This window comes from Natator depressus, chromosome 1, assembly GCF_965152275.1.
Source record: "Natator depressus isolate rNatDep1 chromosome 1, rNatDep2.hap1, whole genome shotgun sequence".
NCBI lineage: Eukaryota > Metazoa > Chordata > Testudines > Cheloniidae > Natator > Natator depressus.
In genome coordinates, this window is record NC_134234.1 from 32,775,196 (window position 1) to 32,801,356 (window position 26,161).

General features: G+C 40.9%; 1 protein-coding gene across 1 annotated transcript; it reads right to left on the reverse strand.

The window, feature by feature from the left end:
• Window positions 1-1,259: 1,259 nt before the first annotated feature.
• On the reverse strand, window positions 1,260-23,178 carry ANGPTL5 (angiopoietin like 5). Its single transcript, XM_074943240.1, has 8 exons — window positions 23,080-23,178; window positions 20,948-21,095; window positions 20,055-20,158; window positions 19,526-19,619; window positions 18,831-18,931; window positions 12,980-13,100; window positions 6,367-6,552; window positions 1,260-2,422 (listed from the first exon to the last, which is right to left on the reverse strand). Exons 1-8 carry the CDS (start codon window positions 23,176-23,178, stop codon window positions 2,103-2,105), a joined length of 1,173 nt encoding a protein of 390 aa, XP_074799341.1. The 3' UTR covers window positions 1,260-2,102.
• Between the last annotated feature and the right edge of the window lie 2,983 nt (window positions 23,179-26,161).

The following is a 26,161-nucleotide window of genomic DNA, read 5'->3' on the forward strand; positions in this document are numbered from 1 at the left end:
ACTAGGCCACCCTACCCTGCCTCCAAGGGTCGCTATATTGACTCTGGCCATTAGGCCACCCTACCCTGCCGCCAAGGGTGATTATATTGACTCCTGCTACTAGGCCACACAACCCTATAGTTGAGGGTGGTTGTATTGACTCCAGCCATTGGGCCATGCTTCCCTGCAGACAAGGGAACCCCTATTGACTCCAGCCATTGGACCACACTCCCCTGCAGTTAAGGGGAGGCCTATTGACTCCAGTCATTGGACCACACTCCCCTGCAGTTAAGGGGAGGCCTATTGACTCCAGTCATTGGGCCACGCTCATTGCCCTCCTTCAAATCACTCCTCAAATCTCTCTTTTGCCATGTTGTCTACAAAAAAATTGACATCAGTTAGACAGCTGGTGTGCTGACCAGTACTGTCTCATTGATTCTTATGTTCCCCCATCTGTCTGTCTACACCTGTTGTGACTTGTCTTATACTTGTCTTTCAGTTTTGTGTTTATACAGTGTGATAGGTGACTAGTGTAACTGAGATCAGAATACACTGTAAGGTTAGGATTAAAAATGTATTGAAGATGACTGGCGTTTAGATGTGACTCTCTACACTTATAGGGCCTGATTTCCCTCCGCCTAGTCCCCTGTGTAGTTATCTACATCTGTGAAAAGAAAGTGTAAAACATGATCTTTCTGAACTGATCATGTTTTACACCAGTGGTTCTCAAAGCTGATCCGCTGCTTGTGCAGGGAAAGCCCCTGCCAGGCCAGACCGGTTTGTTTACCTGCTGGGTCCGCAGGTTCGGCCGATTGTGGCTCCCACTGGCCGCGGTTCACTGCTCCAGGCCAATGGGGGCTGCGGGAAGGGCGGCCAGCACATCCCTCGGCCCGCACTACTTCCCGCAGCCCCCACTGGCCTGGAGCAGTGAACCGCGGCCAGTGGGAGCCACGATCGGCCAAACCTGCAGACCCGGCAGGTAAACAAACCGGTCCGGCCCAGCAGGGGCTTTTCCTGCACAAGCGGCAGACCGGCTTTGAGAACCACTGTTTTACACTCACTTTTTACAGATGTAAATGATAACCCAGGGTGCAAGATTGTGGAGAATGTGGCCCATAGACACCCTTCTTAGGTTTACAGCATTGCTTATGACAGTTACTCCTGACTAAAACTGAAGCAAAAGATGGATGAAATAGGGACATATACTTTGTGCAACAAGGATGCCAGACTCTGAAACAACAATTACTCTGACAATATTCATATTATTATTGATAGCCCTGCATTTTTACTGACAGAAAAAACCACAAACAATCCAGATTACTTAATATAACAGGCACTTCTATAGAGCGAGAGATGCAAGATCAGGTCCATAGTTCCAAAAATTACAATTTCAAAGACATTTTGAAATTCCTACAAGTTCTGTTGGTGATCATGCATGTCGTGCATGCATTCATTTTTAGTGAATTCATAATTTAGGCCATTAAAATGCCTAAATCTGTTTTACATATTAAGGACTCACTTGTTAACCCTAATGGGGCTTCTATTGAAGTCCATGAGAGTCTTGATTAAATAAGTATTGCAGGAGTCTGGAAATTTATGCCAGATAAAGGAAATAATTTTCTAAATTATCTTAATGACAAACGTGTTTTGCTGCATTTTACTGATAATACTTTTTTTTCTGATTGTTTCTTGGTAACTCAGATATGCAGAGAAACTAATTTCAAAAGTCAACATTACTGTCACTTTATTATTTTTAAAAAATGTGAAATGCAAAGACGTGTGTTTTAAAATGCTGCCACCAGTTCTGAGAAATTTCATAAGAGGGAGCTGAATAGAGATTAATGAATGAGAAAAGCCTTGTGCTCATATGATAAATATTACACGTAGGACCTTCTCATTCAGAGGTGAGGGTGCTAACCCACTGAGCTATACTGACATACAGTAGTATAATATCATCAGGCATAATTTCATAATGGAAATAAAATTGATTAAGTAGTACTGCATGTAAATAGTTAAAATAATTCATAAGACTGGATTAACTACAAGTGAGAGGCTTTAAGATTATGCTGATATATCAACCAGTATAATTGCTAGAAGAGCTATAATTCTATCCTAATAGGCTGCTATTTGAAATACGGATTATAGGTTCTTCTAATTTTCATTGAAACTGATTTAATTCTGATTGGTTTATTATTCTCTGCCCATGTATCCCAATGAATCCCTGTTGCAAGAAACTTTCCCGTGAAACGATGAACACCATTGAGATTTGCAAGGCCACACTGATTGAACCACCAGCCAGTGTTATCACTGAAATTACTGCAGCTCTTCACAGGCTGCTCTTGGAGATAGCATACTGGGTTACATCCATCATTATCTACATCAAATGTGCTGAAGGGCATTGCATTCTGGTTATCTTCCTTTCTGTATCCTCGAAATGCATCACCTGAGTGAAACAGACCAGAAAGAAACTGCCATAGACGTTAAGATAATTATTTTGTACAAAAACAAAGCCCTCTAAATTAATGCATAAATTGCCTTTTTTATCCTCATTTGTTAGAAAGCTGTGCTTCTTCAAACATCCAGGGTAATGTGTTGTGGCATGACACCACAATTGTGTGTGAGAGAGAGAGGAGGAGAGGGAGAGTTATGTGCTGGAGAGAGAGGGAGAGAAAGAAATAGTTATAACTGAAACCAGGAGGGATACTGAGAAGTGCTGGAGAATTTGAAAAGAGTCAGAACAGATTGTGGCTTTAATGTGGCTTTCTAACAATAAGAACTTAGCATGCATGTAATCTAGAGCTTTCTGTCCTGAAAGATAGAAACAAAAAATGGGGAAACGGGAAAAAAGAGAAAAGGAGTACTTGTGGCAGCTTAGAGACTAACAAATTTATTTGAGCATAAGCTTTCGTGAGCTACAGCTCACTTCATCGGATGCATTCAGTGGAAAATACAGTGGGGAGATTTATATACATAGAGAACATGAAACAATGGGTGTTACCATACACACTGTAACCAGAGTGATCACTTAAGGTGAGCTATTACCAGCAGGAGAGCAGGGGGGAAAAAACCTTTTGTGGTGATAATCAAGGTGGACCATTTCCAGCAGTTGACAAGAACGTCTGAGGAACAGTGTGTATGTGTGGCGGGGGAATAAACAAGGGGAAATAGTTTTACTTTGTGTAATGACAAATGGCCCACCTTGATTATCACTACAAAAGGTCACCCCCCCCCCCACCCTGCGCTCTCCTGCTGGTAATAGCTCACCTTAAGTGATCACTCTGGTTACAGTGTGTATGGTAACACCCATTGTTTCATGTTCTCTATGCATATAAATCTCCCCACTGTATTTTCCACTGAATGCATCCGATGAAGTGAGCTGTAGCTCACGAAAGATTATGCTCAAATAAATTTGTTAGTCTCTGAGGTGCCACGAGTTCTCCTTTTCTTTTTGCCAATACAGACTAACACGGCTGCTACTCTGAAACCTGTCAGAAAAAAGAGAGGTTGTGATTCAGATTTTCAATGGTGGCCTCTAATTTTGAGTGCCCATTTTTAGACAGCTAAAGCCTGGTTTTCAGAGGTGCTGAGCAACCACAGCTCCAGGTGAGGACTGTTTCAAATTGGAATCTAAAATATGAGATCACTTTCGAAATCTGGTCCATTGTGAGTGGCTTCGGGCCCCAGAGAGAGTCAGTCTGTAAACTATGTTCATTACAACACAGGAGTTCTTGACAACCAGTCCTGTACATTTAACCTGATGTAGTAATATTTCCTGGTTAAAAAGACAAAGGACTGTCTACTGCTGGCTACCAAGAGAGACAAAGTGTGAAGAGAAGTGAGCAACCATCAGTATAGTTTTGGAGGAATACTGATACATTTTAATAAATGTGAGGAGGGGGGGAAGGTCTGAAATAAGATGAAGTGTACTGTAGGATTGATAATAGAAAATTGAAATACCTTTACCCATTTGGAATTGCCTTAACTCTTCTTCGATACAAGTACTTAAGTTTCAGAGTAACAGCCGTGTTAGTCTGTATTCGTAAAAAGAAAAAAGAAAAGGAGTACTTGTGGCACCTTAGAGACTAACCAGTTTATTTGAGCATGAGCTTTCGTGAGCTACAGCTCACTTCATCGGATGCATAGCATATTGTGGAAACTGCAGAAGACATTATATACACACAGAGACCATGAAACAAAACTTCCTCCCACCCCACTGTCCTGCTCGTAACAGCTTATCTAAAGTGATCATCAAGGGAGGGCCATTTCCAGCACAAATCCAGGTTCTCACCCTTCCTCTCGCCCCCCCCACAGACACACATACAAACTCACTGTCCTGCTGGTAATAGCCCATCCCTCTTTGAAACCTCTCTTTATAATGCGCATGATAATCAAGGTGGGTCATTTCCAGCACTAATCCAGGTTTTCTCACCACCGCCACCCCCCTCCAAAAACCACACACACAAACTCACTCTCCTGCTGGCAATAGCTCATCTTACAATGTGCACAGCAATAATCCAAGTTTAACCAGAACGTCCCCCCAAGACGTTCTGGTTAAACTTGGATTATTGCTGTGCACATTGTAAGATGAGCTATTGCCAGCAGGAGAGTGAGTTTGTGCGTGTGGTTTTTGGAGGGGTGTGTGTGTGGGGGGGGGTGGGGGGGTGGTGAGAGAACCTGGATTAGTGCTGGAAATGACCCACCTTGATTATCATGCGCATTATAAAGAGAGGTTTCAAAGAGGGATGGGCTATTACCAGCAGGACAGTGAGTTTGTATGTGTGTCTGTGTGTGGGGGGGGGGGAAAGGGTGAGAATACCTGGATTTGTGCTGGAAATGGCCTTCCTTGATGATCACTTTAGATAAGCTGTTAGCAGCAGGACAGTGGGGTGGGAGGAAGTTTTGTTTCATGGTCTCTGTGTGTATATAATGTCTTCTGCAGTTTCCACAATATGCTATGCATCCGATGAAGTGAGCTGTAGCTCACGAAAGCTCGTGCTCAAATAAACTGGTTAGTCTCTAAGGTGCCACAAGTACTCCTTTTCTTTTTTCTTTTTACGAGTACTTAAGTTGTGATTTCATCCGTTACTTTTACAGAACTGCCGGTGATATCAGTGGAAGTTCTGCACACTCTGGGCTTGATTTGCTCTATTCAGTTTCTTTTTTCACCCTCATCAGCATGGCATCAAACCATCTTCCAGTAGTCCATTAAACAACGTGACTAACATCTGAAAGACTCTCACTGACTTCAGTAGGCTTTAGTTCAGGCCCAGAGCAACTAAAGAATCAGACCTTTATTGCAGTATATATCTCACACTTAACTTGAATTTACTCAAATTCCTTCTTGGGGTGTGTCATAAATATAAAGGGAAGGGTAAACACCTTTAAAATCCCTCCTGGCTAGAGGAAAAACCCTTTCACCTGTAAAGGGTTAAGAAGCTAGGATAACCTTGCTGGCACCTGACCAAAATGGCCAATGAGGAGACAAGATACTTTCAAAAGCTGGGAGGAGGGAGAAAAAAAGCCTCTCTCTCGCTGTCTGTGTGATGCTTTTGTTGGGGACAGAACAGGAATGGAGTCTTAGAACTTAGTTAGTAATCTAGCTACATATGCGTTAGATTCTGTTTTCTTTAAATGGCTGAGAAAATAAGCTGTGCTGAATGGAATATAGATTCCTGTTTGTGTCTTTTTGTAACTTAAGGTTTTGCCTAGAGGGATTCTCTATGTTTTGACTCTAATTACTCTGTAAGGTATTTACCATCCTGATTTTACAGAGGTGATTCTTTTACTTTTTCTTCTATTAAAATTCTTCTTTTAAGAATCTGATTGCTTTTTGATTGTTCTTAAGATCCAAGGGTTTGGGTCTGTGTTCACCTATGCAAATTGGTGAGGATTTTTATCAAGCCTTCCCCAGGAAAGGGGGTGTAGGGCTTGGGAGTATTTTGGGGGGAAAGACGTTTCCAAACGGGCTCTTTCCCAGTTATATATCTGTTAGATGTTTGGTGGTGGCAGCGATAAAGTACAAAGGCAAAAGGTAAAATAGTTTGTACCTTGGGGAAGTTTTAACCTAAGCTGGTAAAAATAAGCTTAGGAGGTTTTCATGCAGGTCCCCACATCTGTACCCTAGAGTTCAGAGTGGGGAAGGAACCTTGACAGGGTGGGATGGGAGGGATTATGCCTACATAAAAAATAAACCTTGGTCCAACCAATCACCATAACATTAACAGTCACTCACTTTCACAGCTTTAAAATTCATCATGCGCAGAAATAATTGATTTTATAGAAAAACACAAATTAGAAATGGACATTTTTCATATTATCCTAACTTAATATTTCATCATCTCCACCTTTTTTAGACAGACATTTTAATACTTAGGAGTGTGATCTTACCAGCAGTTCCTGAATAACGGCCTAAATGGATTTTAAAGGAACACGCTTCATCCTCTAGCCAAAAGTTGTCATAAGATGCATAGGCATATGTGTCATCTTCAGATTCTAAACCCACATAAAGCATAAAGCTTGTTGTTTTCTGATTTAATATAAGAAAAACTTTCCTCAGTCCAAGCCAAAAGTCCCCTGTGAAATAAAGAAAATATAAATCAAATAAACTTTGTAAAAAATATCTATAGAAGCAAAATTATCTCTTCCATTTTCCCTACTCTATTTCCCTTCCTGGACCAAAAGTAATGAATATTGTGCTGGTTGAAAGGAACATACTTACTTAAAAAGCTTAGGAAGGAGAAGAAGGTTCTCTAGTTCATCATGAAAATCCATGAACTGGATTCTCCTGCACACATGTCCTTACTTAGGGCTGGTCTACACTAACGCAGTTAGTTGACCTAATTTACGCTAGTTCAGATGCACTCCCATCGACATAGCTTCCGCCTCTCGGGGAGGTGGAGTACAGACATCGACGGGAGAGCGCTCTCCTATCAACTTAGTGTGTCTTCACCAGACCCGCTAAATCAACACTGCTCCATCAATCGCAGCGGTGCCCATTCAGCCAATAGTGTAGACATGGCCTCAGTGACATATATATATATATATATATATATATATATATATAAGCAAGAACTGTCCTCAGTATACATTGCAGGTGTACAAAAAATCGGGTGGATTGTCTGCTTGGCCACACATAATCCAGTGTCTACCTTAACAGTAACGTTGCTAAATGTTAGAGCAGCATCAAATCTCAAACCCTCTTGATGAGAACGTGTTTGAGGTTTGATGCATTCATGAGCTTCAAACCATGAAAGCTTGGCCAGCATGGGTTGATTGTTTCTGAAGCTGAAAAATTGTGAGCTTTCCTGCCTTTAACAAGACCTGGTACTCCTCTGAAGGAGGATCTGTCCTTAGAGATCTTTCATTTTCTGATCTTTTCATTTGCTCACAACTTTCAGAAACTTGCCGCTATTGGGATGAAATTTTACAGGGCCTGGGCTCTGCTTCAGGAGAAAAAAACTGGAATATGAGCAAAAACAGTACAGCCTTTTTAAGTATGAAATGAATTGGGGGGGGAATACATTTGATCCTCCAGCCCTTTTGCAGCTAAAAATCCCATGGAATTCAGTGGGAGTTGGGACAGTGTGTGCCCCAAAGAGACACTCTGCACCCCAAATTCACCATATTAATACATAATTGTGATATATTTTGTACAAAGTAGGCCTTGTGAGGTATCATTTTAGAAGTTTTAATCTGTTGAACATTAATATCCTGTTAAGTTGTATGTGCTCTCACTGTATATGAAGCTATGAAGTTTCACTATGTATGTGTCACTGAAACATGTTGTGAGGTTGGGAACACTCACAAGCAGCCTTTCAGGTACAACAATATAAAGGCCAAACAACATGGCTGTCTCACTGAGGAGAATACAAACACTCACAAGGATTACCTCAAGAACTGTGTACAACAGGAGAGGATTTACCCCCCAAAATACCATGCCATGGCACGGGGCCCCCAACAACAGGGGGCGCCAAAACTTAAGCGCAGGAACAAGGGCTGTGGGGGGTGCTGCAGCACCCCCACATTTTATGCAGGGCTCTGCTGCCACCCTGCGTCCGGGGTCCCAGCTGCCGCCCCACACCACTTACGTTAAAACATATTGTTAAGAGCACAGAACCACCAGGGCACCTGGGGAGACAGGGAGGTGCCCAAGGCCGGTTACTGGGGCTGTAGTGCGGCCGCGACAGCTAAGGGGTATAGGCAGCCGCCTACTTTGCAAGACCCAGCTGCCAAGGGAGGCGAGCAGAGATCAGCGTGCAGAGACAGTGGGGTGCTCAGGTGGCTGCCGATGGAACTGTGCCCCCGCCCCTCGCCTTCAGGTGGCTGTTCAGCCTACGCGGGTCTCTGCCTGCTTCTCCAGGCTGGCCAGCGCAGGACTGCCGGGGTGTCCGAAGCTGTCCTCAGCCATAAAGATCTTGGTGTCTCCTTCTCCAGCCCCATGGTGGCTCTGCTCATGCACTGTGTCCGGGGCGCCCGGGGTCCCGGCTGCCGCCCCACACACGGGGCTCTAAGGGCTTCGCTGCCGCCCCACGGCCCATGCCCAGATCTGGACCCGTGCCTGGGGTGGACAGGGGTCTGGCTTTCAGCACCCCCGCTATTAAAAATGTTCCAGTGCCACTGGCGTTAAACGTAATTGGGTGGTCCACGGCCCACACAGGACCACCCGTGGCTACGCCCTGGATCTTTCAGACATTTTTAATCTGCCTAAAATCAAGGTCAGTTTTTTAGCAATAATGAAGTGACACTATGAGTCTGGCAGTCAAAAACGCAAAAAAAATGAAGGCGAGGCAAGAAGACAAAGCTAAGCAAAAAGACAGTTTGTCATCTTATTTTAAAAAGCTTGAAGTATTGAATAGTGGACATTCATCAAAAAGTATGGGCAAGGAAACATCTGAATTATCTGATCACTTGCCGAGTTGTGGGGATACCACGACAACTGCAAAAGTTGAACAAGTGGACTCTGAAGTTACAATGGAACCACAAAATATTGGTAATTTTGTCGAAGTGAGGGAAGAAACCTTCCCTGAAGACATTGCATTTTGGCTAAAATCTGTTTCATTGGATATGACAGAATATTTCTTAGAAAATAAACCAAAAAATGTAGGTAATATGGAAAATTTGAGAAAAGAGTATGAGGTTGGAGGACAAAAGCAATTTAGAGGTCTTCATGAGTCCCATTTTCTGAGGATGAAGAAAAATGGGATGACAGAAATGAGAAATTGGTTGATTTTTTTGGAAACCAGTAAGGCAGTCTCCTGTTATGTTTGCAAATTATTCCCTAACCATAGTAAAGGAAAGCAAACATTCGTCAACAGGCACTCTAATTGGAGAAACATTGCAAGACATATTGCTGATCATGAAACTCCCAAAGCTCATATTAATGCTATGTGTAAGTTCGTTCGAAGGTGTAAATTATCTGGAAGAATTGATTCTGTGTTATCGGCTCAGTTTGAAAAGGAGTGTGCTTATTGGAGGAAAGTGCTGAGACGTGTTGTTGCCACGATCAAACTGCTGTCGTCTTTGGGACTGAGTCATCACTGTCAAATCAAAAAGGTAATTTTTTACCCTGTCTTGAATATCTTAGTGAATTTGATGATTTTCTCAAAGAACATTTGAAAAATTATCAATATTGTGGCTCAGTGAAGACCAACTTTTTAACGCACCAAACCTACAATGAATTCATCACTATAATGGCAGAGTGGTTCAGAAACCAATTCACTGATGAGGTAAAGGATGCCAAGTACTATTCCATAATAGTTGATTCAACACCAGATGTGAGTCGTGTAAACCAATTAACATTAATTTTAAGATATGTGACTGGCAATGGTGAAGTTGTAGAGCGATTTCTTTGTTTTGTCCCGCTAAAATCCCACACTTCTGAATGTCTAGAGACAACTGTTTTGGAAATCATTGCAAATTTAGGTTTGGACATCAAACACTGTCGTGGGCAGAGCTTTGATAATGCCGCAAATATGGCAGGAAAATATTCAGGTCTACAGGCAAGACTGAACAATGAAAGCCCATCTGCTTTATTCATACCATGTTCCAGCCATTCCTTAAATTTAATCTGCAATGCTGCAGCCGAATCTTGTGAGGGAGCTACACATTTTTTTGACTTTGTTCATAATGTGTATGCCTTTTTTTTGGTTGCCACACATCGGTGGAGTATGCTACAATCATGCTTGGAGCAGGCAAATGGAAAACATTTGACAGTCAAAAGAATTTGTGACACCAGGTGGTCTGCTCATGCAGATGCTGTTTTGGCTTTGAAAATGAGCTATGATGATATAAAGAAAACCTTATTAGACATAGTCACACCAAATTCTGAAAAACCACCTATGAAAACTGAAGCAAAATCCTTAGCAGAAAAGTTTGAAAAGTATGATATTGCTGTTTTTAGTCTTTTGTGGAACCGTTTACTTCAAAGAATTAATGCCGTCAGCAAATTGCTGCAAAAGGTTGATACAAATTGATTGAATGCTGCACAATTGTTAGCCTCAGTTAAAAGTTTTGTCATAGTAGTTTGAAATGACTATAGCTTGGTGGAAGCAGAACAGAAAATATAGGTTCCTCTGATATATCTGACGAACTTCATAATTTGCAAACATAACAGGAGACTGCCTTACTGGTTTCCAAAAAAATCAACCAATTTCTCATTTCTGTCATCCCATTTTTCTTCATCCTCAGAAAATGGGACTCATGAAGACCTCTAAATTGCTTTTGTCCTCCAACCTCTACTCTTTTCTCAAATTTTCCATATTACCTACATTCTTTGGTTTATTTTCTAAGAAATATTCTGTCATATCCAATGAAACAGATTTTAGCCAAAATGCAATGTCTTCAGGGAAGGTTTCTTCCCTTACTTCGACAAAATTACCAATATTTTGTGGTTCCATTGTAACTTCAGAGTCCACTTGTTCAACTTTTGCAGTTGTCGTGGTATCCCCACAACTCGGCAAGTGATCAGATAATTCAGATGTTTCCTCGCCCATACTTTTTGATGAATGTCCACTATTCAATACTTCAAGCTTTTTAAAATAAGATGACAAACTGTCTTTTTGCTTAGCTTTGTCTTCTTGCCTCGCCTTCATTTTTTTTTTGCGTTTTTGACTGCCAGACTCATAGTGTCACTTAATTATTGCTAAAAAACTGACCTTGATTTTAGGCAGATTAAAAATGTCTGAAAGAAGTTATTTTTCGATGAAACTAGAGATAAATAAATCAATTTAAAAGGGAAAGAGAAGATCATCATTCATTTTATCGAAAATGATGAGGTCTGTGCTTTGAGATCACCAGCTGATTTGTATAGACTTGAACGTGACGGTTTGCAGGCAACCTTTCCAAATATAGAAACCATTCTGAAAATATTTTTAACAATACTGGTCACAAATGCTTCTAGTGAACATTCTTTTTCTGTATTGAAACGCATTAAAAATTATTTGCGAAATATGATGAGTCAGGAACATTTGACAAGTTCGGCAATATTGACAATTGAAAATGCATCTTTACAAAATATTACTCACAATGACTTAATTGATGATTTTGTAAAGAAAAAGTGTAGAAAAAAAGCTATTCAAATAATTTTTTTTTCAAATTGAATAAGTTTCTTCAGAGGAAGTTAACTTTTATTTTTCCATTCATGTATCATCTATACTTTTTATTTTTACACATTTTTCACATTAGCATAATGCAAATTAAAGTTTTCATACAGACCAGAAGTTCTCAAAGTGTGGTCCAAGAACTCCATTCAGGTGGAGTGAGGAAAAGTTAGTAAGTTTTTTTTATAAAGCGCTCTTATCCAAAGCACTTGACAATAGTTAGCTAACGGTACAAACCACATTTGGGAAGATCATTAAGCGGTCCGCTGAGACCCTCAGCAATTTTCAAGCGGTCTGTGGAAAAAAAAGTTAGACTACAAAAACAATCAAGGTACCTCACTTTATTTTCATTTACTTCCTATTACTTATAATATAGCAGGAAAGTGAAGGAAAAAAGAATGAAAAACAGGGGGAGATAAGAGAGAATGTTCTTTTTCTTGGCTGGGTCCCAGGGGGAGAGGCAAAAACGAAGCTGCGCACAGGGCCTCACTAACTCTAAATCCACCACTGGCGTACAATTCAAACTTTCAGCGATAGCACATACCCAAGGGAGACTGTGTGACATATGTCGCAACAAAGGATCTTTCCAGCAAGTTGAAAGACTATATAAAAGGGGGAAGTGACATCAGGAATTGGCTTCGGACTCCTCTTACAACACAGCACCTGAAAAGGCCTCAGGAACAAAGACTGAACTGGGGAAGGGGGGCCCTAAGCCTGCCTCTGTATGGAAGCTTGGTGGGTTGTTTGTACTATCTAACAGGGTGAGTGAGACACTGCTTGATTCAAATCCTATCCAGTTTAGAGAATTTAGATTGTGTTTATGTTTATTTCCTAGGTGATCTTCTTTGATCTGTACACCTATCACTTATAATCACTTAAAATCTATTTATATTTTACATAAAAACATATTTTACAAAAAAGTGTGGTTTGAGTGAAGTGCTTGGGGAAAAACCTCAGCTCAGTTAACAAAGGCTTTTACACATTCCTCTCCACATTGAGGGGGGGTCAGACTGGGTAATAAATTTATACTGGTCAGGCTTTTGACCAGGGCAAGACAGTACAGCTCTGGAGTCCCAGGCTGTGGAGCTGAGGAGAAGCCTTCATGTAACTGCAGCTGGGTGGGGCCCTGCCTGTGTAAAGGTTTGTGAGAGTGCAGAACTTGGAGTGGTCTGCAGCTTGTCCCAGTAGCACAGTGTGAGAGGGCACCCATGCTGGTGAGACAGAGGACTCAGTGGTACCCCAGTTCTAGGTTGCATCCCAGGCAGGGTCATCACAGGAGTGTCATCAGAATTAGGACATCGTGATTGGGTCCAAAGCCCTTTTTTTTTTTTTTACAATAAGAAAATATACTTAGAATCTGGAAAATGTAGAACATTTATCTCTTTAACATATTAAATTAGTACCTGAAAGATCTCCAAATCCATCCAAGTATTCTGACCAATTTCTTTGGAAGTCAATTACCCCATCAGTTCTTTTCTGAATCACAGTCCATCCACCTCCTTTAAAATCCATATCACACAAAACCTAGAACAGAAATGTGAATGGCTAGAGAATATCCTCTGATGAACCACTTACTGATGCAGCTGCAACATGGAAAATAACTTTTAAAAAGCAGGACATTCAGAATTTTCCAAAATAACATCCCTTTAAAATGTATCAGCAAAAGTACTCTAAGATAAATGACTGGAACCAATAATGTTATAAGAATTTTCTATATTGCCTGTTAATTGATCGGAAGGCTTGATCAGAGAATTACTGAACTAGAGGAACCACCTTTCATATATATAAATAAATATATTATCAGATGCGTTGGGGGAAGTACGTATGTAGACACAGACACACACACCAATAAACATTCTACTACATTTGTATTTATCTCCGTTTGAACTGGAAATATTTGCCGTGGGTATGTATTAATTACATATATGTGCAAGAATATTCAGTATTACATTTCTACTTCTGCAGAACAAACTGGAAAAAAGACATTAAAGGCAACAAATATTTCAGCACCATTTTGTGCATTTTTCTCCTTTGCTTCCTACTGGTCCTCTTAATTTAGTTTTCCAAACAACTTCTTATCTGAATTTTTTTTTCCTTTCCAGCATTGTTTGTTATGCATGGGAAACACAGGCTCCTAACTGAAGGACTCACCAGATATAGAAAGTAAAGAAAGAGCTTCTTTTCAGACACATCAGAATCACACTAATTCACCCTAGTGGGATGGAAAACTCTGCATAAAATAGATCCTGATCCAATGAAGCACTTAAGTACATGCTTAACATAGGCAAGTGTGTAGTCCCATTGAATGCCATGGGACTACTCACATGCTTAAAGTTTTTGCTGTATTGGGACCTTAGTAAAATTTATGTTTTAGGGTGTGTTAGAACTAGAGCCAATGCATGTGAGATCACATTCCCCAGTAGGGAGTATCACATAGAATACCAGGGTTGGAAGGGACCTCAGGAGGACATGTAGTCCAATCCCCTGCTCAAAGGAGGACCAATCCCCAATTTTTTGCCCCAGATCCCTAAATGGCCCCCTCAAGGATTGAACTCACAACCATGGATTTAGGAGGCCAATGCTCAAACCAACGAGCTATCCCTCCCACCTGCCTGTGCTTCACTTTCTCCTGCCATTCAAAACCTTTTGAACCCCAATATACCCTGACAATATTGGCATACTCACCCATTGTCAGGGCTTGTGTACACTAAAGACATTTTTCAAATATTTCCCACCATAGCCAATGCTAGTTCAGCTGCACAGGTGTTATCAACATTAGGAGCCCTAGTGCAGAATAGTGTACACCATCTTGGACACCACGTCACCTAAACTTGTTCACAGGGCTTAAAATGATGGCTGCAGACAGTGACTTATATATTTCAAGGCTCCCAATGTTACTAACACTAATGGAACTGAACGTCTCAGAGACATAAGTCAGTGGGTGTACTCATTACAACAAGGGTAAGTACTGTTGTTGCTCAATAACTGATAAGAATATAAGTGAAGGAAAGAATCCTGGCGCGAGTTTAGTAAATTGTCTCCATTTTCTGCTGAGTGAAAGCAGCAGAAAGTTTATGAGCCAGATCCTTAGCTGTGCCACAGCAGCATCCAGAAAAGCAAAGGAGAGGAGCTGTAACGTTGGCCACCTTTGCCACTCCCAGAGCCTGAGCTTGAGTCTGGATGGGAGCCAGTTTGGACCTCAGCACAAATTACAGCAGCCTCAGGGCTGCACTCTGCTGCACCCAGCTCTTATGGCCCCAACTGGGTTTTCCTGCAACCAGGGACTGTAGGAATACTGCAGCGCTCTATCCAGGCCCTCTTTCCTCTGGAAATGTCCCCTATGTGGGAGCCAGGAGGGGGATAGAGCTCATTATGCTGACTCTACACAACCTGGGGATTTCTGAATCCTCAAGTAGCTGAGTAAGTCAACTTCCTGGATGCTTTGAGCTGGCCCTAACCCGTGGAAAGAAAGCACAATGCAGGGGCTAGAGCAAGTCAGACCAGCTTGCTGGGAGAATCACAATGAACTACAGAGACAGCCTAAAAACCCCAATCTGAAGAGAGAAGGATACAGTTCTCTACCCATAGAGAGGTGATGGCCTGAGAGCTTAATGGCATTCCTAAAGCAGACCACAGGAAGGAGACAAAGTACAGTCACCCCAAAACTGTGAGAAGACTAAAGATATTTTGTTTTCTATTTTAGTTCCTGATTGTTTGAGGGGCTTTTTGTTTATTGTTGTTGGATAACTGGTTACTGAAATTAATACTGTCATGCTGGCTTTGGTATTTTTTTTACTGGGACATACTGTCTTTTTTGTAATTTTTTCATTTAGTTATGTTTTACAAGACTTCCACAGCTCTTGACTATGAGTCAAGCCTTAGAAATGAATTATTAGTTATTTTGTCTACAGGTTTATGTCTTAATTTCTTGAGTCTTTTGTTCTTCTATATTTTAAGCTTTAATTACAAACACATGTTTGTCTTTTGCTCTTTTTATGCCTTATCCCATAGGCGGTTTTACATTAAACTCTTTTCATAGATACTAAGGTCAGAAGGGACCATTATGATCATCTAGTCTGACCTCCTGCACAATGCAGACCACAGAATTTCACCCACCCACTCCTGCGAAAAACCTCTCATCTACGTCTGAGCTATTGAAGTCCTCAATTGTGGTTTAAAGACTTCAAGGAGCAGAGAATCCTTCCCTTTAATATCATTCTTTAATAAAATACACACCCATACTTTTGGACATTCTCAGGGAGATCCTGTCAGCATGATCTGCATTCAGACCTGTGTGGCATCTATTAAACATGAAATGAGATACCTTTCTGTAAGTGAAGGTTTTGTTTTCATTATTTATTGTTCCTTCATGGTTATAATTAATTTATGACTATTTTTCCCTTTGTCTCCTGACTCTGTCAGTATTTTAAGGAATCTCCCCACTTACTTGATGTCTCCCATATCTTCAGACATTGGCAGTAAGCGCCAAATGTAGAAAAGTGTCAAAAATGCTTTTGAAGTGAAAAGAACTTTTTCATTTCAGAAGGGTTTGCACTATGCTCTGAAACAGGTAATAATTTAACCACTTGAATCCAAAAAGGACAGCAAATGGACTGAGCAATCTCTTTTCTCACTGAGAGATAATAGTTATATCTCCTCCAGTAAACACCTGATTTTGGAAAAGGCATGAATAGTTTTCTCAGCTGGAACCCTCTACTTCAGAGCCAAATCCTGACTCCTGAAGAAAGCCTGAAATACATGAGTTTTGTGCAGTGGGTCTGCCTGGAATTGGGACAGAGAGAATCCTCCTTGCAAGAATCTATGGCGCATTAATGCAACTGCTCTGCAGTCCACTTCCATGGGTAGAATTGGCTGGTGATTCTGGATAGATTTTTTTTTTGGTCCTAAGCACTATCCCCTACATTGTGGTGAGAGAACTACTGAAGGACAGAGTTCTTCAGTACCAGGTGGAACCCAGATACACTGTGTAGCCTCTGCAGCTTGGACTCCCCTGCCCAGAAGAACCACATTTCTGCTACTTTTGAGGGCTCCCAAGGTCCTCCTTTAGCCCTTTCATTAGATTTCACCATATATGACAGTTTTGTCTGCACAGGACTATGGGTTTGGGCTCTGAGTTTTGTGACTATTTTGTGGGATACAATAGTAAGGTCCTCAATGGGCTGGGTGGCCTAGTGGTTAGCATCCACTCAGTCATGGGGTAGTGGTAGGGGACACCAGCCCACCCACTCCACCAAACTCCAACCCAGGGCCCTAGGAGGGTCAGTAGCATTGACCCCTGGAGGTGGGAAGGGCGGGACTTTTTGAGTTATCCTCCCTGGGCTGCTTCCTACCATTTCTCCCTCCATTTCTGGTCCCAGATAAGGAAAAAGAAAAAGGAAACCGAACTGTCAGCCCCAACCAGGCTCATACAGTCCTGGTACTTCAGGGCATCTCTAGCCCCTTTTGGCACGAGCCTGCAGCGTAGGTCTGTACTCCTCTCCAGCCTTCTGAGCTGGGTTGTTCCCTTTTCAACCCTGTCTCCAGTTGGAGTATGCTCTGCAAGGTTGGAGGGGCAGGGGTAGCTGGACCAAGTGTTGTCTTTCAACCCCTTCCATCCCAGTGTGCGGTTTATATTCCCCATCACAGGTACCAATTGGGTAGGGATGGATGGGATGTTTCTACCTGCTTCCCCCATCCCTGTTTTGTTACAACAGCGAAGTATCTATAATTAAGTATTATACTGTAGTATTTGTTTTGCCCTCCATTCTTCTTCCAATAACTGACTATCCCCAGACATGTATATGCAAAATTAAAGTGGAAAGGCCTGTAGATGCAATGCCAAATCGCAGCAAACACATATGGACTTCTGCAAACAGAGCACCCAGAAGCAGAAACAAAAGAAAAACATGGGACATTGAATACTTTTTAAAAAAATAAGAATTTAGTCTGTCGTTTGGGTTCTGCAAGTTCCAATTTTACCTGGACTTTGTGGTCAGAATCAGAACTAAGATCATCATCCTCTCCCACTACCTCTCTCACTGACACAGAGGAGAGCAAAAGTGTGGAAACATGTGGATTGGGACAGCTGTTTGCGTTGCATACCCAACCATACATACGCTTCAAGGCACTGATGAGGTTTTAAAATTCACATTGCTGCTGGGAAAGGACAGTGCAGCTAGGAAACCACAGCCCTATATGCTCCCAAGGAAAGAAGCCCTAAATTTTCTAGCAAAAGGCCACATAGCTTAATGCAGCATTAGTTCTTTTTCTACTCCTGTACCCTGCCCTTAGATAAGGAAGGATTATGTAGCCACAGTGAGGAACCCAGTGTCCATGTTGCAAGAGAGCATCACTGTCAGTTTTGAGAAACTAATAGAGGGAATAAAGATTACAAGAAAATGCCCTGACATCTATGGGTGTGGGGACAGAATTTCTTTCAGTTCCTTAGTCTTTGTGCAGGTGTGTGCCATTGTCTAGTCATGCTCCATGGCCCTTCCATGGCCCTTTTATTCAAACTCATAAGAGGAGAGCAAAAAAGCAATGGCTTTTCCACTCACTGAATGCTATGGAGTTTTATAGAGAAGAAGGATGATTCATTGGTTGATGGCACTAGCCTAGAATGTTCAAGATCAGGTTCTGCTCTACCATAGATTTCTGAGAGACCTTAGGCAAGTCACTTAGCATCTCTGTGCCTCAGTTCCCCACCTGTAAAATAGGAAGGATTGCACTTCCCCCACCTCACAGGTGTGTTATGAGGGCGACAAAGTCGGTGAAGTAATATCTTTTATTGGACCAACGTCTGTTGGTGAGAGAGCGCTTTGTAAACTCAAAAGCTTGTCTCTCTCACCCACAGAAGTTAGTTCAATTAAATATATTACCTCATCCACCTTGTTTCTCTAATATCCTGGGACTAACACAGCTACAACTACATTGCATACAAGGCGTGTTATGAAGCACTCGGCTATTATGCTGATGGGGCCATATAAAGTACCTAAAGTCTTCTTCCAGGTGGTTTTCATTGTATATTAAAAGAGAGAATATGGTCCTGTATCAGAGATTATATTTCTTTGCAGGAACTGGGAAAGATTTCAAAATTGTAATTATGGCAGAGCCACTTAGATGGCTCTTAATATAATTCTTATTCACACAATGAGAAATATCCAAGGAAAATACTTTAAAATTATTCAACATATTCTAAATACATATTTTCCAGTAAAGTATGCCCAATATGTGAGATAATTTGTGAGATATTACCTCATAGGGGTAATTTGATCCTTCTGGATGGATTATGTACAGACCGCTGGGAGTTTTTGCAACTGAACCTATGGTATCTTTAATATCGGTGCAATCCAGTCCTAGAGAACAAATTATTCAATATAATTTAGGTTAAACATTGTAATAACAAATACAGATTGTGACAAAAGGAAGGCACTCAGCTGTAAATGTATGAATGATCTCAAATTAAATTTCATTGTCAAGTAAAATATAAAATTATCTTTTATCAGAGATTTATTTTGAAAATGTGTATTCTCTGGAATGTAGTAAGGTCAGAAATAGGCAGAGAATAGACAAAAAGGAAGTTTCCACACAAAAAAGCATTTCGTGCAGTTGATCCTTCTAACCATAACTAGCAGAATTTTGCAGGGTGCTGAACAACCCTGCATCCCCAGTTCAGAAGGGACACAGCACCTGTGTGACAGCAAACCTGATATTTTCTACAAATATTATCCATCTGGCATAAATTTTCTTTAAAAAGAATCCAAAGTACTTTTGCAAAATTAAGATTTTAAAACAGTTCATAAGTTTTCCAAAGCTTATGCAGTACAAATCACTTCTGAGTAGCTATTATAAATCCCATATCTTCTTGACTTTGCTTTTCTCATTTCCTTATCAAGACACTTAAAAAGATAAAGAGAAAAGATGTAAAGGAAAGCAAGAAAAGTCCTTACCATGAGACTGAACTGCTTTGTAAGGAAGTGGATCCAAATGTTTTCTCAAAACTTCTGCATTCAAAAGAAGGACCCTGTTCATAAGTTCACTCACCTGTAAGTTTAGAAGTAAACAAGAGTTTAAATACACTCAGACTGGAGCACTGAGATTTGAATTCTTATGACTTGCTCCTTCCCTTATACAGATGTTCTGTAGTTCATTTCTATGATGGAGGGTGATGCACACTTTACGTATCCATAGGCCATGCTGAGTGCCTGATTTTCCACTGCCTTGTATTTGAGCAATCATTTAAGACTGGATCCAACTGCCACTTAAGTCAAGAGAAATTTTTCAAAGGACTTCAGTGGGACTTGGGTTGGAGCCTTATATGTGTGCAAAGTGAGTGCACAGTGGTTGTTAGACACTATCAAAGAAGAATGGCAGCGTTTTACATGCCATAAATACTTAGATTTACCACAATAACCCAATAACTATTAATGTGTGACCTAAGTGAAAAGAAATTTTCATATTATAAATAAAAATTAGTACCTGATTAGAAAGATAATCCAAAGAAGATTGTTGGTCATCCATCATATTTCTTACCAGTTTTTTTGTACTTCTTGCATATTCAACAAGAGAGTTCTGCAAATTTCCTAAAAAAGAGATATTGTCACCCACTATAATATTAAAACTGTAGAACCATTTTAAGCTGTATAAACTTCATGCTTATTTTATGAAGTTTAAGTGAACTCTGAAGATGTCTTATTTTAGAGTGCTTAAATGAGACCTAAGTGGTGCATTAGCTCTGGACTAGGCCCTCAGGTGACATGAATTTGTATAGCCCCATTGACTTCAGTGGAGTTGTGCTGACTCTGTGGAAGATCTGTCCCCACAGAAAGGCTCTCTGCACAAGGATGAATCTCAGCCTCTTACAGCATTCTTAGGTAACAATGTGAATGATACCTTAAAAGTACAAATGCAAGTAAAAGACAGATAGATATCTAAGGTTTTTTGTCACCATAGCTTCAAATCTTTTGCTCATCTACCAACAGTCATGCTTCTGGGCTTTGCTCACAAGCCAATAGACCTAAATGTAAGACAGACAGAAGATGAATAATGCATGTTAAAAGAGGCAGAGAAAAGATAAGAGACCTGTTAGAATATTCTGTGGCAAATTGCAGCAGGCTCTGCGGGGTTTGACAAGGTAGGGGAGAGAGCACAAGGAGTCCTCTTCCACCTGGGTATCTGCACAAAGGATAACCACTGTCTCAGCCCTTTTATGCCCATCAGTAAATCCTCTGCATGGTGCCCAAACTGAGTCGCTAGGTGTGGTGCTGGCCCATGTGCTTGGGAAGAATCAAAGTAACTAAAGTTTGTTATAGGTACATAGAGCATAGGTGAGTTTGTTGTTGACCCAAAGGCTTTTCTTAATGAATACATACTGCACATATAATGTTTTTCTCCTCGTAACATTTTAGCTTGAATATCACATGGCACAAGGCATTGTTCCTTTTGTTTTGAAATAGCTGTTGATGTATTTTTCTCTGCAGTCTTGGGTGGTGTTTGCACAGCACTGCCATTGGGTGTACCCTGTTATACCAAATAATGGAAGAGAGATTATATTTTGAATTTGCCTTTGTATCCTCTTCTTAAAAATTAAAGACAATAATTGCCAGCTAGTAACTCAAAGCAAAGACCATAGAGGTTTGAGCCCAGTCCTGCAAGGTACTGTTGAATGTTTCCTGCTCAGCAGCCCCTCAGAGGATTGAGCCAGAAGTAAGTTAGACTTTTAAAAACAATCTTAAAAGGCTCCTAAGAACTGGCTGGTGAGCTGCTTCCACCTCCTGGCATTGTTAACCTAAGGCCTGAACTCGCAAATACTTACTTGCTATATTGCGAGCAGTCCCATTGACTCTAATGGGACTGCTCATGACATCAAGCTCTAAGCCTAGCTGCTACTCTGAAATAAGCCTAGCAGTATCACATCCAGTAGTCCTTGTTAGCAGGGTCAAGCCCTGCTTCTAAACAAAATTATTTATGTTGTGGTGAAGAAGCAGGTCTTCAGGCTTAACCCTTATTATTCATAATTGTAGTCCCACTCTGCCTAGTACATAGTACAAATTCATCAGGTAGACCCCGACCTGGCAAGTACTGATATACATGCATAACTCTACCCAGCTAAGAAGTCAATAAACTCTACCCACATAGTCAGCTCATATTTACAATCACATACCACATCAGCAAAATATCTTTAATTCCCCTGGAGCAGAAAGTTTAAATGGACACTATCAACTTGAAATCTAGCCAATTCTAAAGAAAGAAAGGGGTCAAAAACAGTTTCAAGGCACTGCCACCACTGTGGTTATATATTAACATTTTCACACTTTTAAAATGTTTTTCATTCCCCTGTTGCTGTGTGGAACCCACACCATCAACAGGGGGAACTGATTATTCACAAAGTTCTGTCAAAGTAAACACATTGAAAACATGTTCTCTCTGATCCCTTTGGGCTCTGATAATGATGGGTGTTACTTGTAACAATAAAGGTAAAAACTCTGAACTAGTTTCTGCCTTGCAGAAAAGGACAACATGCAATTGACTTTCCAAACATTTTCTCCAGATTCGTTTTTTGCCCTCTAAAGATTGTTGTTGTTAAAATGTTATTGTTTTGTTACAACACTGCATAGTGATTGTCTATTGTGTTGTTCAAACTGAAGCATAACTCTTAAAGTATTAGGATTTTAAAAGGAAAACTTAATTTATTCCTGAATATTTCTCCAGCATATTTGGTTCTCCCTTCCTGCTCCAGATTCCTCCCTTTGGCACTAGGACAGCAGTGGCATAAAACTGAATACGTTTTTCTTTGGCACCTGTTTTTCATTTTTAAAAGTGAAAGCAAAAATTACAAAAGATTGTGAACTGACAGATTTTAGAAAATCTCTTGAATTACTAGTTGTATCTTGTGTCTCCTGTGCAGATACATTTGTAGCTTTCTTGAACTGCAGATTCCACTCTCTTAGTTGAAAATAATCACAAAGTGAAGCAGGAAATTTTATGTAACAGTTAAAACCAGACCACTTGAAATAGAGTTTCGGTCCAGGGTTTCATCCTGACTACCAACCACGCTGTTGGAATTAACCAGCATCCATGTTCAATTAAAGAGGGTCAATCTATTATTTTAACCAGTATTTATATAAAAACAAAAGCAAACAATTATTAAAAGACAAAGGGTCAGATTCTGATCTCAATTATATAGGTATAAATATGTATAATTCTAGTGAAGCAAATGGAGTTACTCTGGATCATGTAAATGAAATCAGAAACTGGCCCAAAGATTCAAAACTCAGATAACACTCCTTAAGAGGAATGTCTCTGTGTTCCACTGTTAATGAACTAACTTTGTTGCTGCCATTTTAACAGAGTTTTTTCTTTCTCTGAGGAATTTTAACTTTTCTATACATCATAATCCATCTAGGGTAAAACAATCTACATTTTAAAAGCATCACTCACTGTTCAGAACCTCTATTCAGTTGCATTAACTATGTTATCAAATCAATGTAATTGAAAACCTTACCTTAGTAGAACAGGGTCTGACATTACCTAGCACAGTCTCACCCCCAAAGAAAAAAATGATATTTAGACAGATCAATGAAGTTCCACTAAACCGGATCATCTTTTACTTGAAGAAATGCAAACACTTCAACGGGTTTCAAATTTCTGTGGAAAGGCTTGTTCACTATGAAGTCCTGAGTCAAGTATTTGGGAATGTGTACAGCACAAACAGCAGCCAGCACATTAGTCCTTTTATGCCTCGATTTAACAAAACACATTTTATTCATAGAATAGAAGATTGATATACTGCACTTAAAACAGTGTTTTGACCCTGAAAGCAATTACTGCTTAGTACCTGCATATGACACAACTAATGTATTAACATTTACACTGTAATAGGATTGTGACAGGTCTTGGGAAACGTTGCCTTCAAATATGTTTATTTGTGTTTAGTGGGCTGGACTGGTTGAAAGAAAAAATGATTAATTAGTGTTTAAATCCTTTTATAAACCCTTTAACCTAGAAAAAAACTGTCCATATTTTTGCACTAGCAGTGCTATATCTATGGTTAAGGAGGCAGTTTCAGAATACAGTATGTAGGTTTTCTGGTTTTAAATTAAAACTGATAAAAATGCACTGCAGTTAAAAATCTGAGATTGGCTTTTTATAAAAACTTACCATTTGTGCTATACTGAAAGTTGCTTTTAGAGGGGACTAATGGACTTTAAAGATCTCTCAAACTCAGTGACAGCACATCTCCAGAACGAAAGGGACTTTGAATGGACTAGTTTTTAAAATAATTCAAGGAAAACAATTTTTATTCCTAAAAAATTTCCCAGTAAATGTGCGTAAAAATCTGAAAAATAGGAAAACTGAGCACCTAAACAATAAATCCCTAATTATAAGCCTTATATTCAGGTACTTACATCTTTTACATAGAACAGTACAATTTGGGCCTGAAATTCCTCATGCTTGATTTCACCTCAAAGCTGAACTGTTTTTGAAAGTTTAGTGAAGATCCACTTGACTATTTCTGTGTGATCCAGGTACACGTGAGGATTGATATTTGGTATGATATCACAGAATCATAGAATAACAGAGTTGGAAGGGACCTCTGGAGGCCATCTAGTCCAACCCCTGCCCAGAGCAGGACCAATCCCAACTAAATCATCCCAGCCAGGGCTTTGTCAAGCCTGACCTTAAAAACTTCTAAGGAAGGGGATTCCACCACCTCCCTAGGTAATGCATTCCAGTGTTTCACCACCCTCCTAGTGAAAAAGTTTTTCCTAATATCCAATCTAAACCTCCCCCACTGCAACTTGAGACCATTACTCCTTGTCCTGTCATCTGCTATCACTGAGAATAGTCTAGATCCATCCTCTTTGGACCCACCTTTCAGGTAGTTAAAAGCAGCTATCAAATCCCCCCTCATTCTTCTCTTCCGTAGACTAAACAATCCCTGTTCCCTCAGCCTCTCCTCATAACTCATGTGTTCCAGTCCCCTAATCATTTTTGTTGCCCTTCGCTGGACTCTCTCCAATTTCTCCACATCCTTCTTGTAGTGTGGGGCCCAAAACTGGACACAGTGCTCCAGATGAGGCCTCACCAGTGTCGAATAGAGGGAAACGATCACGTCCCTCGATCTGCTGGCAATGCCCCTACTTATACACCCCAAAATGCCATTGGCCTTCTTGGCAACAAGGGCACACTGTTGACTCATATCCAGCTTCTCGTCCACTGTCACCCCTAGGTCCTTCTCTGCAGAACTGCTGCCTAGCCATTCGGTCCCTAGTCTGTAGCGGTGCATTGGATTCTTCCGTCCTAAGTGCAGGACTCTGCACTTGTCCTTGTTGAACCTCATCAGATTTCTTTTGGCCCAATCCTCCAATTTGTCTAGGTCCCTCTGTATCCTATCCCTACCCTCCAGCGTATCTACCACTCCTCCCAGTTTAGTGTCATCCGCAAACTTGCTGAGGGCGCAATCCACACCATCCTCCAGATCATTTATGAAGATATTGAACAAAACCGGCCACAGGATCGACCCTTGGGACACTCCGCTAGATACCGGCTGCCAACTAAACATGGTACCATTGATCACTACCCGTTGAGCCCGACAATCTAGCCAACTTTCTACCCACCTTGTAGTGCATCCATCCAGCCCATACTTCTTTAACTTGCTGACAAGAATACTGTGGGAGACCGTGTCAAAAGCTTTGCTAAAGTCGAGGAATAACACGTCCACTGCTTTCCTTTCATCCACAGAACCAGTTATCTCATCACAGAAGGCAATTAGATTAGTCAGGCATGACTTTCCCTTGGTGAATCCATGGTTCAATACATGAAAATCCCCAGTCTGAGGTATTGTATTAAGAGAGTATCATGGCTAGTGAACAATTGGTATGTGCTGTAGTAACCCTGACTGCAGTAAGGTTTGAAAATAGCTATTAAAAAATCTCACTTTGTACCAATGATTTTTTTTTCAGCATGAAAAGCAAAAATATACTGTATGTGGCCTGATTCTGACAGGAGAATCTATAATTCTCACTTAAGTCAGCAGCAGCTGTGGATGCTCAACATGTCTCAAAATCAGACCCTAATTTGTTTTAACGGGCTTCATAACATCCCTGTAACAGTGTCAATAAGATACAATAATATCTAATCAGAGCACCAATAACTTACTTGCTCATGGTTTACAGAGCTAAATTGTGCCCCACAGGACATGCCCACACAGGAAAATAAGGGGGTGAAAGACTCTGTCTTACTCCCCTGCACCAGCTAATTACAGAGAATGTTACTCCTGCGGGAATTCTGTGCCACTGCACATGCAGAATTTGCACAGAAATGAATGGGTTTTGCATAGAATTTCCTTTTCCTCCACAGAAATGAGCTGCAGAACTGCTGACTGCCACTAGGGGCTGTTGGACCTGGCAGAGCACACTGCCAGGGGAGGGGGAGGGAGCCCTGAAGGAAGGAGGTGGCATGCAGGAATCGCCACACAAGCCCGGGACCCAGAATCAGGCTGTTTCTCCCTCTGGATCTCTGGGGGGTATGGAGTGCAAGTGTCTGGGCAGGGGGACTGCAGCTGAGGTCTAGGGGGAGGAGGT